The 23,285-nt window shown below is 36.4% G+C and overlaps 1 protein-coding gene across 47 annotated transcripts in view; it reads left to right on the plus strand.

The window, feature by feature from the left end:
- RIMS1 (regulating synaptic membrane exocytosis 1) overlaps positions 1 to 23,285 on the plus strand; it is a 490,562-nt gene that overhangs the window by 273,829 nt on the left and 193,448 nt on the right. For 2 of the 47 annotated variants that reach the window (XM_023254122.2, XM_023254126.2), the window contains exon 1: positions 16,653 to 17,450. The exons of 24 other annotated variants lie outside the window; for them this stretch is intronic. In XM_023254122.2, the coding sequence (XP_023109890.1) occupies positions 17,351 to 17,450 (100 nt within the window). In that variant the 5' untranslated portion in view covers positions 16,653 to 17,350. Of the gene's footprint in view, positions 1 to 16,645; positions 17,451 to 20,246; positions 20,771 to 23,285 lie in introns of those variants that run through there. 21 more of the 47 variants (XM_045057730.1, XM_019830848.2, XM_023254121.2 and 18 more) reach the window with 20 other exon arrangements.

The following is a 23,285-nucleotide window of genomic DNA, read 5'->3' on the forward strand; positions in this document are numbered from 1 at the left end:
AACATATGTTGACAGAGTAGCCATTTATTCTCCTTACTGTTCCCTTCTCCTCTTTACTTCCTTGTATACAACAAAAGCTACCCCACGTTTAATCCCTAGATAGAAATCAAGAAAAAAATCCAGTGGACTGCCTGAGCAAAACTCAGATATTGGGGTTGTTGCACCCCCACCTTTATAGCTTAATGCTGACTTGCACACATTGTTTACCCTAAAGTGAAGGTTATTAGCTCTCGAACACCATTCATTCACAGATGTTAGAGACACTGTTAGTGTCCATTTGAATGGCATTGATAAGAAGACTTACATGGAAATTCATACCAGCTACACACAGAAATCCAGCCAGTACTCAATTTTTTTTTCTTTTTCGAGTTTTTATTTAAATTTTTTTTTCATGTTTATTTATTTGTTTTGAGAGAGAGAGAGAGAAACTTAAGTAGGCTCTGCACTGTCGAGCACAGAGCCCTACATGGACTCAATCTCACAAACTGAAATCATGACCTGAGCTGAAATCCAGAGTCAAACTCTTAACTAACTGAGATACCCAGGCACCCCTACAAGTTTTTATTTAAATTCTATTTAGTTAACATAGTGTAAAATTAGTTTCAGGTATGGAATTGAGTGATTTCTCACTTACATACAACATCCAATGTCATCACAAGTGCCCTCCTTAATACCCATCATTTAACTGATCCCCCTGCCCACCTCCCCTCCAGAAACCCTCAGTTCGTTCTCTGTAGTTAAGAGTCTGTTTTATGCTTTGCCTCTCTTTCCCCCCATGTTCGTCTGTTATATTTCTTAAATTCCACATATAAGTGAAATCATATATGGTATTTATCTTTCTCTGACTGACTTCTCGTAGCATAATACTCTTGAGGACCATCCATGTCATTGTAAATGTTAAGATTTCTTCTTTTGGGGGGCTGAGTAATATTCCATTGTATATATACACCACAACTTCTTTATTCATCATTCGATTGACATTTGGGCTCTTTCCATAATTTGGCTGTTGTTGATAATGCTGCTATAAACATCAAGGTGCATATATCCCTTTGAATCAGTATTTTTGTATCCTTTGGGTAAATACCTAGTGGTACAGCCAGTACTCAATCTTAAATATGAATGAACAACAAAGGCTACAAACTATGAAGAACGCCAGCAAGAGGCACTAGAAAAGATCAAGATAAACAAGTAGACCTTAGAAGTAAGAAGTAATTCAAGAGCAAAAAACATAGTACAAAATACTACATTCCTGGTTACCTTTGATACATTCTGAACTGTCTAAGCCCCATCCCCACCGGCAACTTCCCCACCCAAACACACAGATACTCTGTGTAAAAATTTTTTTGAAAAGTTTAAGTTATTAACCAAGCTTAAAATGAAAGCTGTGGCTACCAAAACCCATAACACTGAAGCACTTGGGCACAAATACTTGACAAAATATAAGACTATATGACTGGACTCAGGATCACAAACTTGCCTCAGGTATGAGTTAATTATCCTAACCAGGAAGTAAAATAATCTTATCTGATACATTAAAATAAAAGCTATTGTAAAGGCTATAAACTCTTTTTGGTCCAAAAGAGGTAAATGTGAAACTGACCCATGAGGAAATATATTGGAGCCCAGAGGATGAGCCCAGAGATCATAATTTGAAACATAGGAGGAAGTTCAACAACATTAAAGATATGAAGGAAAAAGGGAAAGTATCTATAAGCTTTTGGAAGTTAAAATAAACCAGCTCATATACACAACAAGAAGAGTTAGACTGCCCTTACACTTCCTATTAGCAGTGGATTCCAGACTAGAGTTGTTCAATGTTTCTCAAGTATGGAAGAACAAAACCATTTTGAAATACAATTCTGTGTACATCTAAACCCTCAATGAACTCCGTGTTCTCAGAAAACCTACTTTGCAGTCTCCTTCCGAGAAAATTATTTAAAGATGTATCACTCAAGAAAAAAATAATAAGAAGAAAGTGGGACAAATGGGAAACAAGAAAAACTGAATCAAGAATCCAGTGCAAAGAAATCCCTGAATGACATTATGTGCAGAAAGCAGTATGTACAAATTAAAACTGGAAATCATTTCCAGGAAGTTCCAAGAAGAAAATCTTTGTTAAGAAGAATGTCATGGATTCTAAGAAATATCCAATGACTAATGAATTACATGGCATTATTGACTGAATAAGAAAAGGCTGTCTCTTTTTTTTCAACAATAAAGAGGAACACTGAGAAAACAAAAACAACCACTATTAAGGAAAATCAAGTTTCAAATATGAGGCAAACAAAAGTGTGACATTATTTTATTAATTGAAATAGCCCATTCAACTATTAGCCTAGGCACATTTTCCTCTGAGTGAACAGGAAGCCTGGCAGTTCATCCCTAGAAAAGGAAATTTAATTTTTGCATATCATTTTTGCTTGGTTCTGGAATATTTATATGTAATAATATTGTAAGTGCCACTTACTGTTTTTCAAGTTTTAGAATGAACTCCCTTGCTCATTTAATACTTATGTATGTTTACATAATTGAATATAAATATTTTGTCCATGTCAAAATAAAGGTAAAACTGGCCAATATGGGGGTGAGAGGATTTGGGCAGGGAAGAAGTGCAGATAAGCACATGAATATTCTCATCTAAAATGGTCAAAAGTTTAAAATAGCTTGTTGAAATTTTAGGACAAGAAATACAGGATTATGTATACATATATATTTTTTAAGTGTTTATTTATTTATTTTGAGAGAGCAAGTGACCAGGGGAGGGGCAGAGAGTGAGGGAGAGAGAATCCTAAGCAGGCTCCACACTGTCAGTGCAGATCCCGATGTGGGGCTCAATCCCATGAACCATGAGATCATGACCTGAGTCAAGATCAAGAGTCAGATGCTTAACTGACTAAGCCACCCAGGCACCCCAGATTTTGTATATTTAAATATGGAAGTATAATAGGAGAAATTGATTTGTGAAAGCAAAGGATGTAAAAAGTGAGCTAACGTCTCTAATCAGTTTTTTAAATTTTTTTAATGTTTATTTATTTTTGACAGAGAATGAGAGACAGAACATGAGTGGGGGAGGGGCAGAAAGAGAGGGAGACACAGAATCTGAAACAGGCTCTAGGCTCCGAGCTGTCAGCACAGAGCCCGACTCGGGCCTTGAACTCACGGACAGCAAGATCATGACCTGAGCTGAAGTCAGATGCTCAACCAGCTGAGCCACCCAGGCGCCCCATAACATCTCTAATCAGTTTTAACCATAAGTATTATCTTAAAATTAGTAACCAGTGGATAATATCTTCGATAAGGCTGTCAATATACAGAGGCAATTTATTTTTTAAAAATTAGAGTACTTTCCATTAGAAGAACTAAGAAAATAAATATTTAAAAATAAGTTTGAAAAGTGGAATAATAGTGTGAACAGATAGGATGTGAGGGGAAATGAATTATTGTAACTACATATCAGGCCCGTATTTATTTTAATTTTCATCATGTGCATGAATAGGAATACATAAAAAAACTGGTATCTAGTGTCCCCTTCATTAAGTTGTAAATAACCAGTTTTGGTATCTTCTGGGTCTTTTATAACTGGCATTTTTGCCACCAGAACCTCAAAACAGCAGTGGATCCATGTAGAATCATAACAGCATTGGCTTCTCTTTTACCTTTTCTACATAGTATTTCATTGAGTTCCCTAGTGTATGACAGGCACTTACCAGGCTTTGGAATATATGATTAGAATATAGCCCCTGCCCATAGTGACTCTCTCAGAAGAGCCCACCTCATTTCTTTTGTTGTGTTTCATTTTATGTACTTCTGCTTAGCCCATTCACACAGAGGCTGAAGAACACACTTTTATAGACCTCTGCCTGCACTTCTTAACTTTCAACCAAGTACTTTCTCTAGCTTTTTATTTAATTTACCCTCTTGATCTATACAGACAAGAGAGAATACTGTAGGACCAGCAGTTGGACAGGTTGACATTTAGCACCAAAGCCCAACAGTTTTACCTGGCCTGGTTTTTGTTAATATTGTAAAGGACAGAGATGAGAATATACACAAAAGAGAAGGGAGACTACTGTCTGGTATTGGTGAGGGAAAGATAAGTTTCTTTCTCCCTTTCAACTACTGAGAGAGGCATGATTTAGGGTGTTAGATGCTACCGTTTAAATGCCTTAGAGGGATTCTGAGAACTAATTTCTTCTTACAGTGAATATGGAATGGACATTAGCAGTTTTAATCATCTGTGCAATTTAAATCTTAGGAAGAGATTGAGAGGACACAAATAACTCCCTGTGTGTGTGCGTATATGTATGTGTCTGGTCTGAGCTAATTCTAAGAATATGTGTTAAGCAAATTTTGGAAATTGTCATGGTGAAAAGCTGGCTTTTTCAGAGCTACAATTTCCGCCTAATATATAACTACTAAAAAATATCCTTGATTCTAAAACAAGAGTTGTGATTAAAAGGAAATCCTATAAAAAGGAAAGAAATTAAGCCTGTAAATCTAACATGATTATACCCAATAATATTTCTCCTAAATTAATCCATAGCTGGAAATATTAGTCATTTAGTTACATCTTAAAGATATTCCTATTCTTGAATCAGGAGAAACTAAATTAAAATCTGGGCCACATTTTCAAAAATAATCATACAAATTTTATGTGTAATATGTGCTTACAATTTTAACATAGAATGTTTTAAAAGATTCATAAGTAAAGGTCATTTTAAGGGGAAACATTTATGCTTCAAAATACATTTAGAAAAAGATTTGATATTGAAGATTTTAGTGCCACTATTTTATCTCAGTAAGTTGTTCTTCAGTATCCTTTTAAAATGCAGAATCATACTGCAGTGTTTTTGACCCATTTTATCCAGTGAATGAGAAGGTTGTCCTTACTTTTGGTTCAATTTAACAAAATAACAGAATCTTAGACCTGGGAGAGAATTCAGAAGCTATTGAACAGGGAAGGAGACATTATGGGTGTTGAGGCCTGCCTGATTTCCTGTCCCTGAAGCCATTTTCTCTTTGTAGTTGGAAGAGCTTGGAACTCAATTTGTCCCCAGCTCCAGCCAGACCCTCTGAGGATTAGCATTCACAATTTAACCACTTGTTCTGTTTGTAGTCTAGACCCAGCCCCAGCAGCCTGGCTTCTAACCTATTCCTGAGACCAGGCACCAGATTTTTGCCATGTTTTGGTTTTGTCCATGGATCCAATTCTGCTACCCAAGTCCCTCTAGAACTAAAACATTGCCTTGCCCTCACCATTTCCTGGCCAGAAATTAAAAGTTGGACCTCTGGATACTGACTTTCTTGATGCCAACTGCCATATTGGAAGTCCAGATATTACCTTGTATATCATTCTTCTTCATACATTGTGGGGTATCTCTGGTTCTTATGGCTGTTCTGGATTTAATAGTTATTGCCTGTAACCATCTTCTTTGAGTGTTTTGTACTAATTACTGAGCTGAACTTCTGTGGTTAGGTTTTTTTGTTTTTGTTTTTGTTTTCTAAGCACCTGTCCCATGCCCAAGGGCATATCTAACTTTAATCCCCAGTAAACTCTTCTGAGTCTGAGATAATAGTGTATACTTTTCCAGGGCACCTGGGTGACTTGGTTGAGCATCCAACTCTTGATATTGGCTCAGGTCATGATCTCTCAGTTGTGAGATTGAGCCCCACATTGGGCTCCACGCTGAGTGTGGAGCCTGCTTGGGATTCTCTCTCTCTCTCTCTCTCTCTCTCTCTCTCTCTCTCTCTCTCTCTCTCTCTCTCTCCCTCTCTCTCCCTCTCTCTCTCTCTCTCTCTCTCTCCCTCTCTCCCTCCTCTCAGCCTCTCCCTAGCTTGTGTGCGTGCATACTCTCTCTCAAAACAAATAAGCCTTTCTTCTGCCTTGTAGATGATCATCTCCTTCCTGAGCCTTCACATTGCCTTTCCTCTGTGTGTGTCTGAATTTTCTTTCCTTATAAGGATACCAGTCATATTGGATTATGGACCATCCTAATGACTTCATTTTAATTTAATTATCTCTGTAAAATCCATGTCTCCAAATATGATTATATTCTCACTTGGGGGTGAGGACTTTAATGTATGAGTGGGGCACAATTAGGTTCATAGCAATAACATTCATAGGAGGAACGAGATTAAGGCTTCTCCATACTTGTGTACGTACATGATAAATACAAAAGTTTTGCATTTGTCTCCTTTGTTTTTCATCCATAAAAAAACATAAGATCATCAAGAATCTTATTGAGTACTTTATGAAGACAGTTGATATCCAAGATCACAAAGAGAGAGTTTTAGGCACAGCCAGAGACGGAACACATTGGGTATGTTTCTTAACCTCTGTAAGCCTCAAGTTCTGCCATTGGGAATAACTGTTCATATCCCATGCAGTAGTTGTGAAGATTAAATTAGATAATCTGGTATGGCTTCTGTGTACCTAGTACCTGACAAACAGCAAGTGCTCAATAAATACTTTTATTTCTATGATACCAAATAGGATGTATAGATAATTCATGCTACAGAAACTCAGAGGAAGGCCAGAATCCTAAGGTTTCATCGTGGAACTGGGGTAGAATTTGGGCAGGAATATTCAATGTGGTATTCTAGTCAGAGAGCCTGGCATGAACAATGAGAGATGCTGAGCATATACACTGTTCTGGGAACTATAAGCTTAGAGACTTGTGGAGGAAAGAGAGCCTAGAGGTTACTGATCAAGGGAACAATTTTAATCCCATATCTTTCAAGAACTGAATTACCTTGGGCTACTGAATGAGAGGGATGGATTATATTAGTGATCCTCATCCTTGGGCATACCTTAGAATCCTCTTTAAAAATTGTCAGAGCAGCACCAAAAGAGATTCTGATTTAGTCATTGTGGAACCATGCCCCAATTTATTTTAACATGTGCAACTAAATTGAGAACTATAGGACTAGTTCAGTGCACATTATAATCACTTGAGAAGCTTCCTACAAATGATATCAGTGTTCAAGCTCCCAAGCACAGAAATTCTGATTTAATTGTTCTGGGTTGTGGCCCAAGCATTATTGTTTTTTTTTTTTTTTAAAGGATCACTTATGCTAATTCCAGTGTGTAGTCGGGGTTATGAATGGCAGTTTGACAGTCTTCATTCAGGGACTTTTCCAAATCTCAGTCCTGACCCTTTATAAATTATGAAGTGCTGGTTCTTCCAAGAGAATTTTAATTTTGTATCATATGCGAACCCCATTTTAAAAAGTTTCTTATTTATATGGGGATGTATTTGGCTGGAATAAGTACAAAATGACTCAACTGATGTTTTGAAGACAGAATAAAGAGTTGTATGTATCCAGATAGATTTTAGAACTCCGACCCTGGTACCCAGGTACTTTAAATTAATTTTCTGACAGACTAACAGGTGTGAATTCTGCCTGGCTGACTATAGTGCTTAGGAGCCCACAAATGAGAGAGGGAGTGACCTTGGAGGAGTGACCTTGGAAATGTCTAAAACAGAAACCAGAAGTCATGCCTGTATAGAGCTAATAGGAAAGAATTCTCAGAATCTGGAGTATTCTACAAGTGTGAGTAATTATTACTGTCCTAACAGTTGGTTGTCCCAGTTGGGTTAATGGTAAACTCTTACAAATTGGGTCTTTTCATAGAGAATAAAATCCAAAACCTAAGCCAAGATCATCAGTCCTCATAGTTTAGCACCATTTTATCCTCACAGACTCACCTCCTCTAACACTGTGCTCCTTTTTTTTTTTTTTAAGTTTATTTATTTATTTATTTTGAGAGAGAGAGAACACAAGCAGGAGGCTGAGAGAGGGAATCCCTGGCGTGCTCTGTGCTATCAGCATGGAGGAGCCCAGTGTGGGGTTCAAATTAAAAAATGGTGAGATCGTGACCTGAGCCAAAACCAAGAGTTGGATGCCTAACCAGCTGAGCCACCCAGGTGCCCCAACACTGTACTTTATGCATATCATACACATTTCCATCTCTGCTGTTTGACACTTGATTTTCCACTCTTTTAAATGCCCTTGTATCTCTAGTCATGATTTAAAACTAAAACTAAATTTCACTTCCTCCTGTATTCTCTTGAAGTATCTAATTTTATTTTTGACATTTGTATGTTTGTGTCTTTTCCTGAAGGAAATCGATTGTAATTTTAAGTGAAGACATCAGATTTATGCATTTATATACTGGTTTATACTTAGAGTGATAGTTTATATTTACATACGTAGAAATGTAGTTGTTGGATTAAGTTGTACACTGCTCGATGTTTCTCTATTTTTTAAATGTGTGAAGCTAATTACAAAAGTAAGAAACTAATAACTTACATGTTTCGGTAGAGAGAAAAGATGTACCCAAAACTACAGTTAAGGATAATTGAGTCTGAAAAAGAGTAACTTCCTGTCTTCTAATTCTTGATCTATCCCTTTAGTTTATTGATTTAATGATTGTGCACGTGGAAAAAGTATTTCAGTCAACAGGTACCTGATTACCAGATGGCACAGAATTATTTACTTTGTTTCTTGTGTGATTACAGTTTACTTCTCCATTCTCAGAATTCTGTTTCTTTAATTATTTTTAGTAATTTGGACATTAATTAATTCTTCAAGCTATAAAAAGGAAACCACAATATTGCTATTACTAGGCATTAATTTAATACATATTTTAATGAAAAAAATTTCAGTTATACACAGAAGAAATTATATTGTGAATTACAGTAAAGAATTGCTATTAGATTTTAAGAAAGAAATCAAACAACATCAATAACACCAGCAATAATTGTGTAAAATAAAACCAGTTCACAGAGAACTGACTTATAGCTGAGTGGTCAGAAAGGAAAGAGCTGAAAATTTAACTGGCATAATCCCCCAACATTTTAAATTAGGTTTAGGAGGTTCCAGAGGGAATAGTTTCTTTGGGAAGCCATGAATCAGGTTAGAGATTAAGAACCTTTGGGAAACCATGAGGTACATTAAGCAGCATCATCCAAGGCCTTGTATTTTTCAATGAGGAGGGCACTTGGGATAGTGATTGAAATTACTCAAACTCAGTCTGGATGGTTGGAATCAAAATTATGCAAGAAATTGTTTGTAGCCCAATTAATGAGGAAATTGTCGAATTTATTTAATAGAACCCTCACCTCTAACTGACCTCTTTGTGTTTAGTTTATAAAATATGATTGCATCTCAAAAAGCATTTTATCATGGGTATCGGTGAATATTTATTATTATAAAATATATAAATTGGAAGCTAGCTCTATTTTCTGATTAAAGGGCGTGTTTAAAGGAATACTATATAGCCATAAAACATCTATTGTATATTCTTATCTTTATGGCATAAAAATATTTTTGTGATAGTTGAGAGAAAGGTGTTGCTAATTGTATATATACACTATATGGTATGTTTTTGAAAAAATACTTACATTTGTATATAGAGAAGGAACTGAAAGAATGTACATCAAAATGTTGATCATACTTACATCTGGATGGTGATGCATTCTTCATTTTTTTGTTTTTATATTTTTAAACTCCTACCGTAAACATATTCCTTTGTATTAATTTAATTTGGGTGTTCCTTTATTTCTTTGCTTTGCTTTTTTTCCTTTTGTGTCTCCTATTAGATTGATTGAGTTACTTTCTGAGCCTATTCATTTATTTTAGAGCTTAGGATATTATACTTTTTTTCCTATCCTTCAGTGCAAACGTAACTTTTCAGTGCAATACTTACTTTTATAATTGTTTTATTAGCAAAATCTAAAATTATTATCTCTGTGAAACAGGGCTTTAGCATTAATATTACTGTTATCTAGAATAGGTCCAGCTTGTTGTAGAACATTTATGTAAATAAATGTTAATACTATTTTTATAGCTAATATTTAGATTTACCAACGTATTTAATATGATTTACTGATTTCATTTTTCATAATTATTTTCTAGATCTCTTTTTTAATTTTTTTTTTCCAACGTTTATTTATTTTTGGGACAGAGAGAGACAGAGCATGAACGGGGGAGGGGCAGAGAGAGAGGGAGACACAGAATCGGGAACAGGCTCCAGGCTCTGAGCCATCAGCCCAGAGCCCGATGCGGGGCTCGAACTCCTGGACCGCGAGATCGTGACCTGGCTGAAGTCGGACGCTTAACCGACTGCGCCACCCAGGCGCCCCTCTAGATCTCTTTTTTCTTGCCTTCATTTTTCTCTTTGTTAGAGCATATATTTTATTAATTCTTTTAGTGAGAGTCTGGGAGTAGTAAAATGCCATTCGTTTGTCATTTCTTGAATGATATTTCAGTTGAATGTACAGCATAGGCTTTTTCTCCTCCATAGCTTCCTGTGCTTTGTAAATCACATGGGGATCCGCACCATTCAGAAAGCAGTCCTGGGAGGCTTACTGGAGTTACTTTGAGCCCTGTTAACTGGGAGAGCTTGAAGTAGGGTTTAGCCTTCTCTCCCAGCAGTACGTGGCATTACAGCAATAGCCGCCTCAACCCAGAGCTGATCTCCCTATCAGTGGGACAGACAGGTTCAACCACTCACCGCTGTGGTTTCTGTAGAATTGAGCCCTACATTTGTCTTATTTAGGCTTTGTAGCATGTTATTTATCATTTGAAATATATATTGTGTTTGAGTAGAGGGAGATTTTATGTGTGCTTTACCCTGACCTAGAACATACATACCATTTTTAAGAAGACGTTTTTAAAAAATTAACTAAGGGAAGAATGAAAAAATTAAGAATGAAAAAACTACCACAGTAATACTGTGGTCCTTTAGTAATAGTAGAAACCAGAGAAACTACTGACCTTTTATGTGACTTGGTTGGAAATTTAACTGAGTTAGAACTTAGGGAGTCTCTTTTTCTGAGAAATCACAGGTTCTGATTTGTTTTGTTTAATTCCTGAACGGTTTTAAAGTCTAACAACCACTACTGCAAAAAAAAGAGACAACACATGGATAGAAATAAATAGGAAAGGAAAATGAGGTATAGAAATGGGGTATAGAAAGTTTCTATAGCATTTAATAATTAGCTGGTACATCATGTAAATGATCTTCCCTCTCTTCTTGGCTTTGTGCCCTCTTTAATACCTTGCTGTTTGAAGTCTTGTAATACATGGCCTAATGTTTCTACTTAAGCCTTTTTATTGGTTGTTTTCTTAGTGAAGACATAGTTCGTATCCATAACTGTAGGAAGCTAGGTATTTGGACCACATACTTGGATTTTATCCTTAATAAATATATATACTTTAATGGTTTTGAACTTTAAATGAGATTTTTTAAAGTTTATTCATTTATTATTTGAGAGAGAGAGAGAAAGAGAAAACACAAGCAGGGGACGGGCAGAGAGAGAGGGAGACACAGAATCTGAAGCAGGCTCCAGGCTCTGAGCTGTTGGCACAGAGCCCCACACAGGGTTCAAACCCATGAACCGTGAGATCATGAGCTGGGTCAAAGTCAGATGCTTAACTTACTGAGCCTACAGGTGTCCCTGAACATATAAATGAGATTTTAAACTGCCAGCATATCAAAAGAAAAAAGTTACCCAACACACCATTTGAAACTACTTCCTGTTTACAGTTATATAGCTGCCTAAGCTAAAGAAATTTAAAACAAAACTAATCTCCACTGCATAAAACCTATAATGGTGAAAAAGAATGTTTATTTAAAAAGGTGTAGCTGAATTTGTGTTAAGAGAAATCTCTAAGAGTCAGAAATGAAAGGAGAAAACTGAACCCTAAGTATGTGGGTGTGATACTTCAGCAACACCTCTGATGGAATCAAGACTTACAATGTGTGAGGGTTTGGGTTTTTAAACAACGCAGGGCCACCAGAGGCAGTTTTGCCCTTGTAAGAAGCAGGTAATTGGAATTGACATCTGTGCATAAGACCATCACCCTTAGAGTGCTTACCCTACAAAGAAAGGATTAATATTAAATTTCACACAACTCAGATAAATGAGGAACCTTTTTCTGTCTGACCCTGGGTGAAAAATCAATAAATCTCTTGTAAGGAATTGAAGTTTCATTGTGTTCTTAGGTGGATTTTGTAGACTGAATTTATATTGTCTGTATTATGACTTAATCCAAGGACAAGAAATTAACATTAAATTTGGTCCTTGGTCAAAGATACCTCATTCTGTAATACCTTTACTATGCAGCTTCAAGCTCAAAAGCCTTCCCATTTTGCTATAATCAATAACTTGAGTTACAAAGGACAGACAAGTGCTAAGAAATGGGTCTCAGAGAGCCAATATTCTGGCTTTGTCCATTGGGTTTATTTCTCTTTTCTTTTAGCATGTTTTCTATCTTTTTACAGAGAAATGCAGTAATGGCTAAAGCATTTGTACAGACTTTAGGCTGAAATGGCCAACTTTTGGTTATTCTTTAAATATCTCAGCACCATGAGAAGCACTCAATTTCCTGTTGTCCTATTTTGTCAGGTCTCCTATAGAAAATGTGTAGGATCAGTCAGAGGGTTTACACTGGAGAAACATTCTGTGGTAGGTAGATCAGGTTTACAAAGTAATCATTATCCTTAATACTGACCTACCTTTACCTTCTATTTCTCTCTTTAATCTTTCATCACTCACTCATCTTTTCCCCTCATCTCCTTAAAAAGATGTTCTCTGAAGTGTTCCCTACCTCACTGTGCCCTATATCCTGCCACTCTCTGATATTTTGACATATGTGCTATTCTGATCCCCTTTATTCCATACCCAGCATCAACTCTGTTTCTTCATGTAGTTGGTTCAGGGTCTGGGAGACCTAGGTCTCCCTAGCTTAGAAGACAACACAGATCAAGGCAGGTCATACCAGTCAATTCTCCTTGAAAGATCCTTTACATACATGCTTGTCCTCTATCATACTGTGAGACAAAGAATGGCAACGTTCATAGGATGCTTATATTCATTTATATTGTAAATGGTTTCATTACCACAATTTGAAAGCAGTAATTCCCACACCTGTATTTCAGAATTTCAGAATAATTGAATTTCAGAGTGCTTTGGAATTCAGGGCCCCTTGATAGCAGCTAATTCTTTGAGTATTTTTAACCTTCCTGATTTTCTCAGACAAGGCACTTTATATACAGAGTTTCTTCTAGTATCCAACACACCATTGTAGGAAACCTATAAATCCTGATACAAGATAGGTTGTAGCCTTATGACTCAGGAAGTTGCAAGTATGAAAGTAGCTCTCCATCCTGGGGGAAAAAAAAACTTAATTAAATATATTAATTTCCCAAATCCTAATACAGTTTTTCCTTTACTTAGGATTGGGTTATGTCCCAATGAACCCATCATAAGTTAAAAATATTAAGTTGAAAATGCACATAATACCTAACCTACTGAACATCATAGCTTAGCTTAGTCAATGTTATGCATGCTCAGAACACTTACATTACCGTACAGTTGGGAAAAATCATTTAACACAAAGCCTATTTTATAATAAAGTGTTAAATATCTCAATTTAATGTTGTACTTAAGTAAAAAAAAAATGCTTGGGTACAGATGGTTATAAGTCTATCAGTTGTTTACACTTGTGATCACATGGCTGGCTATAATCGGTGGCTTACTGCTGCCCGGCATCATAAGATGATATTATACCTCATATTGCTATCCCAGAAAAAGATCAAAATTCAAAATTCGAGCTGTAGTTTCTATTGAATGCATATTGCTTTCGTACCATCATTAAGTTGAAAAACTGTAAGTTGAGCCATTGTAAGTCAGGGACCATCTGTATTTTATTCATTCTCATGTCTTTAGAGCTTACCTTTTTTGTTACTCCACAAAGTCTCCTAGTTGTATTTTGAATATTGATTTATTCTGTGTCTATATATATACAATTAGGATTTCCCAGAATATGTCATTTGGACTTTGTGTTTTGTTTAATGTTGTTTGTTTTATTTTAGTTTAGAATCCTTCAGAATAGTTGCTTCAGGGTGATTAAATAGAATTGAATAAATTGAATACCTTGATCCAGAAGCATATCCATGTGGGTCAGGAAGGAGATAGCTGAGTTGGTGCTTTGTGACAGCAGAATCACAGATATCCCAGTGACAAAGCAGGACATGGAACAGTGCTTATTATTACAGAAACTATCCAAACAAAGAACATGGTCCTGAAAATCAACTCTGAATCTATAAAATAGAATTCAGTACTTCCCTTTTTCCTTACGGTATCTTAACAAATAAAAAGAAATAGTATCACTTATGCAGCATTGCACTCCCATCTAGTATTTTTGCAAAGCAATAATAGTTTTAATAAGTGTGCTGCCAAACATAAGTTTTTGTGTTCAAATAAATTGGGCCAGTGCTAACTTTGGCCAGAATTTCTCTAAGGACTTCTCACCACCTTTATAGGTAATGTGCATTGTGATTGTTCTAGAAAATAATACAATACAAAGTGTGTCCTAAATACATTTGATTAGGGTACCTTTCATCCTGAACCATCCATTAACATCTCTATAAACTGGTGTTCTGAGGTCAAGGCATGGCAGAGCCCTGCTAGAGTCTCATGAAGACTCTATAGACCTCAGCCTATAGCATCCTGTGCATTTTACTTGGTGTTGATTTATTTGCCTCAATCATGAACCACCAAGAATAGTCTTGTACTAGATATTAGGTAAAAGTTAGTTCCCAGACTTAAGGATGTTGTGAACTAAAGCAAGATTAGCTTTGATTATTACTGTTATTTTTATTATTGTTGTTGTTATTATTATTATTATTATTATCATTTTGAGAGAGAGAGAGAGAGCATGAGCAGGGGAGGGGCAGAGAGAAAGGGAGAGAGAGGATCTTAAGCAGGTTCCACACTGTCAGCACAGAGACTGACGTGGGGCTCTGAACTCATGAAATATGAGATCATCACCTGAGCCAAGATCAAGAGTCAGATGCTTAACCAACTGAACCACCCAGGCGCCTATATTACTGTTATTTTTAAATTAAAAGTCTTACTGTGCCACCGATTAGGTATGTCACTTATCATATCTAAGCCTCAGATTCTTCTTCTGTAATATGGGGATAATAAACCTTCAAGGAAGAGACCTCGTCTGTTTCTTTTTTCTCTTTAATAATTAGTATATGCAGTGTTCAGAATTTTTGCTAGGTGAAAGAAATTATGTGTGTGTGTGTGTATCAACAAAACTTTGAGAAATAATAAAATTAAGTCCAATATGGAACATTCCTGTTTGGACCTGAAGGGTCCATTGTGAAAAACAATGAAGATATCCACGTGGATTTTTTAGTCTATGAAAATGTCTCAGAAGAGGTTCATTGAGCCTGAACTTGTGTTTATGCCATAACTTTTCACAAATACTGTATTCTGCTACTGGTTGCAAAGATTAAGAACCTTCATTTTACTTAAAGCACATAGAGTTTACACATGTATAGACTGAAAGATAATGTATTTACCCTCTTCTGTCCAGAGTTTGTCCTGCCGTTGATCTGAAATGCCAAAATATTAATATAATGCAGTGTGGCTCACAAAACAGATAAAGCTGTTCAATATGGTAACAACATGTTATTTTTACCTGGGCAGTCTTAAGTCTGTAGTCCTACAGAAAATCAGATGCTTTATGAATATCCCATGAAGAGTTTATGATCTAGATATTCTCATTTTTTAAATTACTTGATATATTTGTCTATGTGGAGATATATCTTGTTTTTTATAAGATATGATTGTGACCAGCTGAGGAATTACATACACTCAGCTATAGTTGAGTACAGATGTTTTTCAATGTTTGTAAGTATTTGAGGAGAGTTAGGAAATAATATGTATTTACCGTATTGTATTTCAGTTCCACTCTCCTTAACATGTATTATATAGAACTTAGATCTTCAATACAGTATTGATTATTACTTCAAAGTGCACTTGTAAGAGATTTGTGGTTTGAAATCAGATTTTTTTTTCATCAGTTACTAGGACTGTAGAGGAAAAGAAAAACCCATATTTTCCAGGATATTTTATGTGATTCCTATTTCAACGTTAATAGTATTGTCACTTGATTGTAATCTGTACTTTCTGGCTTTTCTATTAGTACTGAAATTTAATTTGGAAATAAAAAAATTTGGTGAAGTAGAAGCCTTACATTGTGATTTAGGAATTTAGTTTCTAGACAAGTCAGTCTTGGTATATACTTCCATGCCTGTTTCTATAGATGGTTGATTCTCTTAGAGTGTTATGGTCACTTCTCAGATTTGTTTTGAAGTACATGAATATGCTTTAGGAAATGTGAAATACATGTATATACCTTATTTTTACTATTTACAGCATTCTCTGTATTAAAATTAAAAAAAAGTAATGATTACTTGAAGAGTAATATGCTAAAAGTAAAATACATAGACCTGTTTGTGTTAATGAAAAGACTGTGTTATGATAGAGGAAAAATACAGTTCCTTCCCCTGCTCCCCCATAAAGTAGGAGTATGCATTCCATCTAAAAGAAGATATAGTTCTTCATAGTCTGGAAATGTACCAGGTCCCATATAGTAGGAAAAAAAAAACCCATATAAAAAACCCCATATAAACCCATGTATGTGTGTGTGTGTGTGTGTGTGTGTGTGTGTGTGTGTGTGTGTATGCACATATATTATATTTAAAAGTGTTTGCCTCTGCTTGGAAAATACCACAATAGGAAGAGAGAATCTACCTTTAATAGTTTATGTAAATGGGAGGAAAATACTATACAAAGAAAATGTGCATACGTACAAAGATAGCCTAATTTCAAATATTTCTTCAGAAGAAACAAAATTTTTTCTTCAGAAATCAAAGATATAATAATAAACTCACATTTAATTGATTTGAATAGTACTAAACAAAAGCAGAAGAGTTATGTTTTAAGAAATCATCCTATGGGCCAATGGCCATTTTGTTGTCATAAAAATCCTTTATTTAGCCCTCTCCACAAATAAGCTCCCAGCAGGAGAAAGGCCACTAGTTAGAGCAATTTGGAAGATAAGTAAACAGAAGGAATGGCTAGGAGCATAGTGTCATCTGGCAGAGAGCTTATTTCCTGAATCCTGTGGATCTGGTTAAAACCCAACAGAGATGCCAATATGCTTCTCCTCAGTAAATGCTACCAGTCTCCACACCACCAGGCCCACTGAGGCTTGGGTACAGTATTTTATCCAAGCAATCCTTTGCATAGCTGCACAGTGCCTGCGATGACCTACGTCAGTCATACAAAGCAATTTTCTTACACCAATATTTTCTTTCAGTTTCCATTTTCTGCTGCTCCTGACCCATGGGTTGTTGCTGATGTTCAATGATGTAAGCAGAGTGGTGGAGGCACTTTATGCTCTTCTTAGATAATATCTTGAATTTGTTTAAAAGCACAGCTGAAAATCCCCAGGCTGAATTTCTTTACAAGTTGCTGTCATGTGTGCACCTGGGATACCCATCTCTTCAGAAGGGTGGGAAGAAGTGAGGTCTGTTGATTCCGAAGAGGGAACAGTCGAGGCCGGAGGAACAGGTGCTGGTAAGCAACAATGAGTTTGGGGCATGGGAATTCATTATATTTAAGAATTGGACACAAACATATTTAACACACCCTCTGTATCTATCTTTTCAGTATAAATATTCCCATTCTGTGTGTGTCAGGTGTAGAGTGATTTTGTTCCATTTTCTCAACAAAGCAAAGTTTCTAGATACCAACTTTATCTTCATTATTTTTCTCTGAAAAGGGATGATTATATTTGCAACATAGCCCTAAAGATTGTAAGATGATGAATCACATTTGTGATTTATTTTTTGGTGTAATAGCCAACCCCAAAAAGATGTAAAGATGAGAATGGCAATATTCTCTGAAAATAAGGAGGAGGAATAGCAAGCTGTTTAATTGTGCGTGAGTTTTGTTTGGTGGTCAGTGTATTCCATGCTTTGCTACCTCATGCTAATACAGAGAGTGAGAAATGTTTAACAAATTAAATTCACCATTAGTGGATAGTTCAATGCAAATATAGGAAGTTTGAGTCACTTTTTCAAAACAATGGATCCTGGGTTCTTGAAAAGAGCTGAAACCCTTCCACAAACACACAAGCCTTGACATGGGCCATGGTATCACAAGGTCAAATGGTGTATGTGAAGCTGGCTCAAAATTACAATTGATGTTAGGTTTTATGTGTTCTCTCTCTAGGGAAATCAGTCTGCTGGTCTTTGAAAGACTGTGGAATCACAGCCGAGTGGGAGGGTATGAAATATATAACCCCAAGGTGGGATATGGTGGTTCAAAATGGACAGAGTGACAGAAATGCTTTAAATAAGTAAATATTGTTAATATAAATTTCTGAATTGACAAGATGAAAATGGAAGGATTTTTTTCTACTTATTTGTGGACAGTGTCCTCAGTGACTGACACTTGTTTCTATCATAGAATATCCAAGTATGTGGTACTCAGAAATAAGTGGAAGGGTATTTTAAAATAAAGTCATCAGCCCCTTCTCACATTGATTCTGTATTTTAACTCTGTAATTATGAAAGCTATGTACATCATTTCAGAGACCTTATTTGGTTTTCCAAGTATCTTTTGTTAGAAATACAATTTGTTACCATTTGATAAATTTCTTCTTATGGAGGCACTTAAGGGAATCAAAGATAATTATACCAAATTAGTATCAATTCATGACATGGAATAAGAGAAAAATATTAGACCAGTAGCATTCAAAACAACTTTATAATTTGAAGTACATTTTTACCAGTTAATAACTCAGAAAAAAGAAATAGGAGAAAATACAACAAAGAAATACCTCAAAGAAAGTACAACAAAGAAATTCACATGCAGTGAATTAAAATATTTTAATTCAGTTGACTTAGCGTACATAGGTCTATAAGATCATAGATTTTTACATTTCAGTGAAATAGAATTATATAGTACCACTTATACCTAGAGGAGATTGGTAAATTGGTTGTTGAAAGTTTGACTCTCCTTCCATATGTTCTCTTCAGTGTGCTTGCTGGGCCAGCAGATCTGTCTGACTCCAGATGTAGAAAATAGAGGTAGATGATTGTAGGCCCCTCCTGCATCACTGTGGTTTTCCACACCAAGTCACTGGCACTTTTAACTTTGAGGTAATCTGTCAAAATAATTACAGTGGCTCATATATACCATGTTGTATTGAAAAGCTTTTGCATGGACTTTCAAGTCAGACAAAGTCAAGTCCAAATTCCAACTTTCCTCCTTAAAAACCATGTGACCTTGGGCAAGTTAATTAGCTTTTCTGAGCTTCATCAGCAATAAAGGGTAAGTAATATTGATTTTGCCATATACCTACGAGAATTCCATGTAGTAAGTAAAATTAACACAGCACAATATTTGGCACGTAACAATCATTCAAATAATATTTATTTCCCTTTCTCTTTTCTCAGCAACAATTTGGCCAGTCTTTAACTTAAGCCAGTTGCAAGTTTGAGATAAAGAAAAACCAAAGATTCTAAATAGAGGCTAAAGTCATGTTCTCTTCAGGGGAAGAAAACATTCGCATTTGCTGATTTGTGTGAGACTGATATTTGGCAGTTGATTTGGTGATAGATGATCCATGGTTCAGTGTTAACTTTTTTTTATTAATTATTTTTGACAAGTATATATATTTTGATTTAACACAGTGAGTTTAGTTTAAATAAATGAAAGATGGTTCTTAATTCTTCTATTATCGTTTGATCATTTAATTTTTAAAACAAACTAGAAGCAGTCTGCCTCTAGTTTTCAGTTCTGTAATACATGATATGGGGATGATAAAGTGAGTGTAGTGACCTAACAGAGGATAATGATTCTGTCTCAGTGAGAAATATCTGTAAGTTGTGAAAAAGACTATGAGTTGTGACTCTACAGGGATCAAAAACCTACATCTTTTAAAGCGTTGAATATAATATGAGCCCCGCTCCCCCCCTCGCCCCCCCCCCCCCCCCCCCCCCCCCGCCGACAAAGCCTATTTGGAGTTGTCTTTTGCCTCCTGGAGTTGAGCCATTATTAGCTCTAGGCTGGCTATACAGGAACACTTTTGTCTGTGTTCTCAATAATCACTCCTGTACTCCTGGTTTATGCCTCCTGGTGCCAGTTGTTGTCATTGGACTGAGTAAGATCTCTCAGGGAAACTGCAGGGGAAATGATCTGTTACACAGAGCGTGGCAGAACCATTGCCAGTGATTGATAATGGGACCAGATCATTTCAGGTGAGTTTTCTGTGGTCCACAAGCCAGCAAGGCTTGACTTTGTTATCTTAGTCCATGAATATCTCAGTGCAATGTCACTGGGGGGATAATAGGAGGAGCTCTTCAAGCATATGCCCGAGTCTTTTCTCCTGTGCTAGTTTTAAGGGACCACAGCATTTTGTTTCATTTTGTGTCTCTGCCTACAGGAAGGTAACATCTTCTGTGCATTGTTTCAGGAAATGGTTAATTATGGACCTACCAGAGCTTTGGTGTTTGCTACAGTGGAAACCTCTTTCGTATAGCAGAGAACACTATAGATTAATGCGGTAATCAATGAGAATCTGTACACTGCAGAGATCTGTTTTGATGACAGCAGCACTTATGGCCTTGTTTAGTGTCACCGTTGTATAATGTTGGACACTGCAGGCTTTTTTTGGTTTTGATTTAGAATGCAAGGACCATAGGGAATTTTATTTAAAATGTCTTCTGCATTTTTCGTGGATTTTTTATTGTGTTGTGGATTTGCTGCCTTTGCTAGCTAGAATTTAGTGATTTGATGCCAGTAGCATTTATTTAACCACTCCTATGCTGCTGTTATGTTTGCTGGGTTTCTGCAGTTTCTACTACTTCATACGTTGCACTCAGGAACAGGTAAACTAAGCTATATTAATCTTATACATAAATGTAAAATTAATGGAATATATTGTTTAATTATCCCAAGAGTAAGATATTAAAATGCTTCATGTAGATTTTATAAATATAGAATAAGGAATAGTTTACTTTTAACACGGCAATTACACAAATGTATCATCATTTTAGAATACAATGGTGATCATCGAGTTGCATTATATGAAGTTATTTTCATGTTTCATGTTTTAAATGACTATCTGAAGTGTACATTAAATTAAATTTAGTATTTAACTTTCAACTTGATATATATATAACTTTCAACTTTATATGTATATAATATACAGTTCATTCAGAAAGTATATATTTTCCATTTCTGATTGCCTAAAGGCAGTTGTTTTTCCTGTTTACTTAATTTCACTAAAATTAGAAAGCTTCAGAACTTAATCTTCTTAAAAATAGAAAGATACCAGTTTCTGTATAGATTGTTATTTTGAAGTGTTTAGACAAAGGCTGCCAAGGCCTGGTTTCTCTTGGTCGACAGTCCTGAATTTTAGAGCACAGCATGGAATTGCCAGTGTTTCTGTGACATTAAGCTGTGGACTAAAAGGAGAACTGTCCAGATAAAGGGAAAGAAAGCCCAGACAGAAAGAAGGAAAGGAAAATACAGTCTTTTGGGTCAGAGATTCGGATGTGTGACCTTGGGGCGACAGAGTTAACTAACCCCTCCTGGCCCTTGTTTCCATTCTGCCAGTTTGAAAAAAGACTACTGTTATCGGTGAGAGAAAAACATAATGTTTTTCAGGTCCTCAGGATCGTCTGATGATGATTTCTGTGCATAAAAAGACATTGTTACTAAATTTTTAAAAGTATACATTTTTCTTAGTACAGGGAGGGAATAGAGCTTTTTTTTTTTTTTTTCTTTTCAGTGTTTTAGCAGCTGAGGCTTTTCAGAAGGGAGATTACGACCCTTTTAAATTAAACTGGTAAATCTGTTGGCTTCGTTGTTACTATTTTGCCAAATTGGCATTGGGCAGGTTTGAAGTGTCCTGAGGGCACTTGCTGTTAGACTGTAGTCCTTTGGTGGGGGTGGGGGTAGAGGGAGGAAAGAGGCATCTCAAGTTATGCAGCAGCAGGATAAGGTCCTGGATGCAGAGGCACTGGGGCTCTCTGAAAGCCTGCCAGGGACACGAGCTCTCCTGGCTACTCCTCTGCTCCCTCTCAGGTACAGCAAGTACTGCTGAGAGCAGCTAAGGAAAGCGCCTGCATGCTCTTCCCAGCAGATGACTTTCAGGAGGTCCACTTTGTGCTGAGGACAAGCTTAAAATCCAAGAGATCAGAGGCAAATGGAAAAGAAGCAACCAGGCACCTTCTGCTTGCAAAAGTATGAATCATATTGCTGTCTATCAAATTCTAGTTAACATTCGTGACAAATTAAACCTGTTCTTTCTAGAGGATAGAGGATTTTATCGTAAACTGAGGCATGTACTTGCAGAGTGGCTGTTGTTGCTACTTGATAAAGATCATGAATTTCATGTTCATGGTCATACTTACTGTGTCTTCTTAATGACAGACATCCACTAATTTGAGAGGAAGACTGAAGCAGTGATGGTTCATCCTCCCATACATTTGCATCTGAGAGATGAGAGGAAAATAATGTGATTGATTTCTCTATCTAGCTCTGGGGAACCAGTTTATTTGCGCTTATAGTTTCTACAAATATATGTATGAGGGCAATAACTTCATTAGTGAAGTGATTATCATACAGAAGGTTGCCCACTCAGTTCTCTTCAAACTTTGTGATACTCTTCGTTATTAACCCATGGTTAAAAAGCTCTTCAGGAGAAGGAGATACTTTCATTTTGAAGCATTGTCTGTGAATGGCCCTTAGGAATATTATGTTAGAGAAGTGATGGAAGTCATTTGGAAAACAAAGACAAAATTAATCTCTGTGAACAGCAAGTATATATTCCGGGTAATTCTGGAGTGTTGTGGAGAAAAAAAATTTCTTGACCATTCATAATTCTTCTAGCTTATCCAATAATTAAAGTGACATGAGACAGATTAACAGGAGAAAAAAATAAAACAAAAAATAAAGTTTAATTACATGTGCCTGAGACCCAATAATGAGACTGAGACCTAGAGAAATGTCCAAAGCAGGCAATTTTTATACCTTTTAGACAATTTTTTCCCTAGATGAAATGCTTTTTATTTTTAGATCAAAAACATATTATAAAAACCCTTTAATATACAAACTTCAATCACAACAGCAACCATATAGCAATGAGGGGATGGGACATGGTGGGAGCATGTCAGGGGGAGGGTTGGTTTCTGGGGTCCCTACTCCTTCCTGTGCCTGCAGTCACTCTGTGACCTGTGGCCTCTGAGAGCATGTCTTAACAGAGGGCAAATCAAAGCAGCCCCAGAGACAGAGAGGCCTTGATGGTGACACTGAGACAGACTGAGCACAGCAGGCCCCTTCAAGATGCCATCTTCCCACTGAGGTGGCCTCCAGGGAAAGCCAGATCCAATTAGGAGG

This window comes from Felis catus, chromosome B2 (genome assembly GCF_018350175.1).
Source record: "Felis catus isolate Fca126 chromosome B2, F.catus_Fca126_mat1.0, whole genome shotgun sequence".
In the NCBI taxonomy this organism is placed as follows: domain Eukaryota; kingdom Metazoa; phylum Chordata; class Mammalia; order Carnivora; family Felidae; genus Felis; species Felis catus.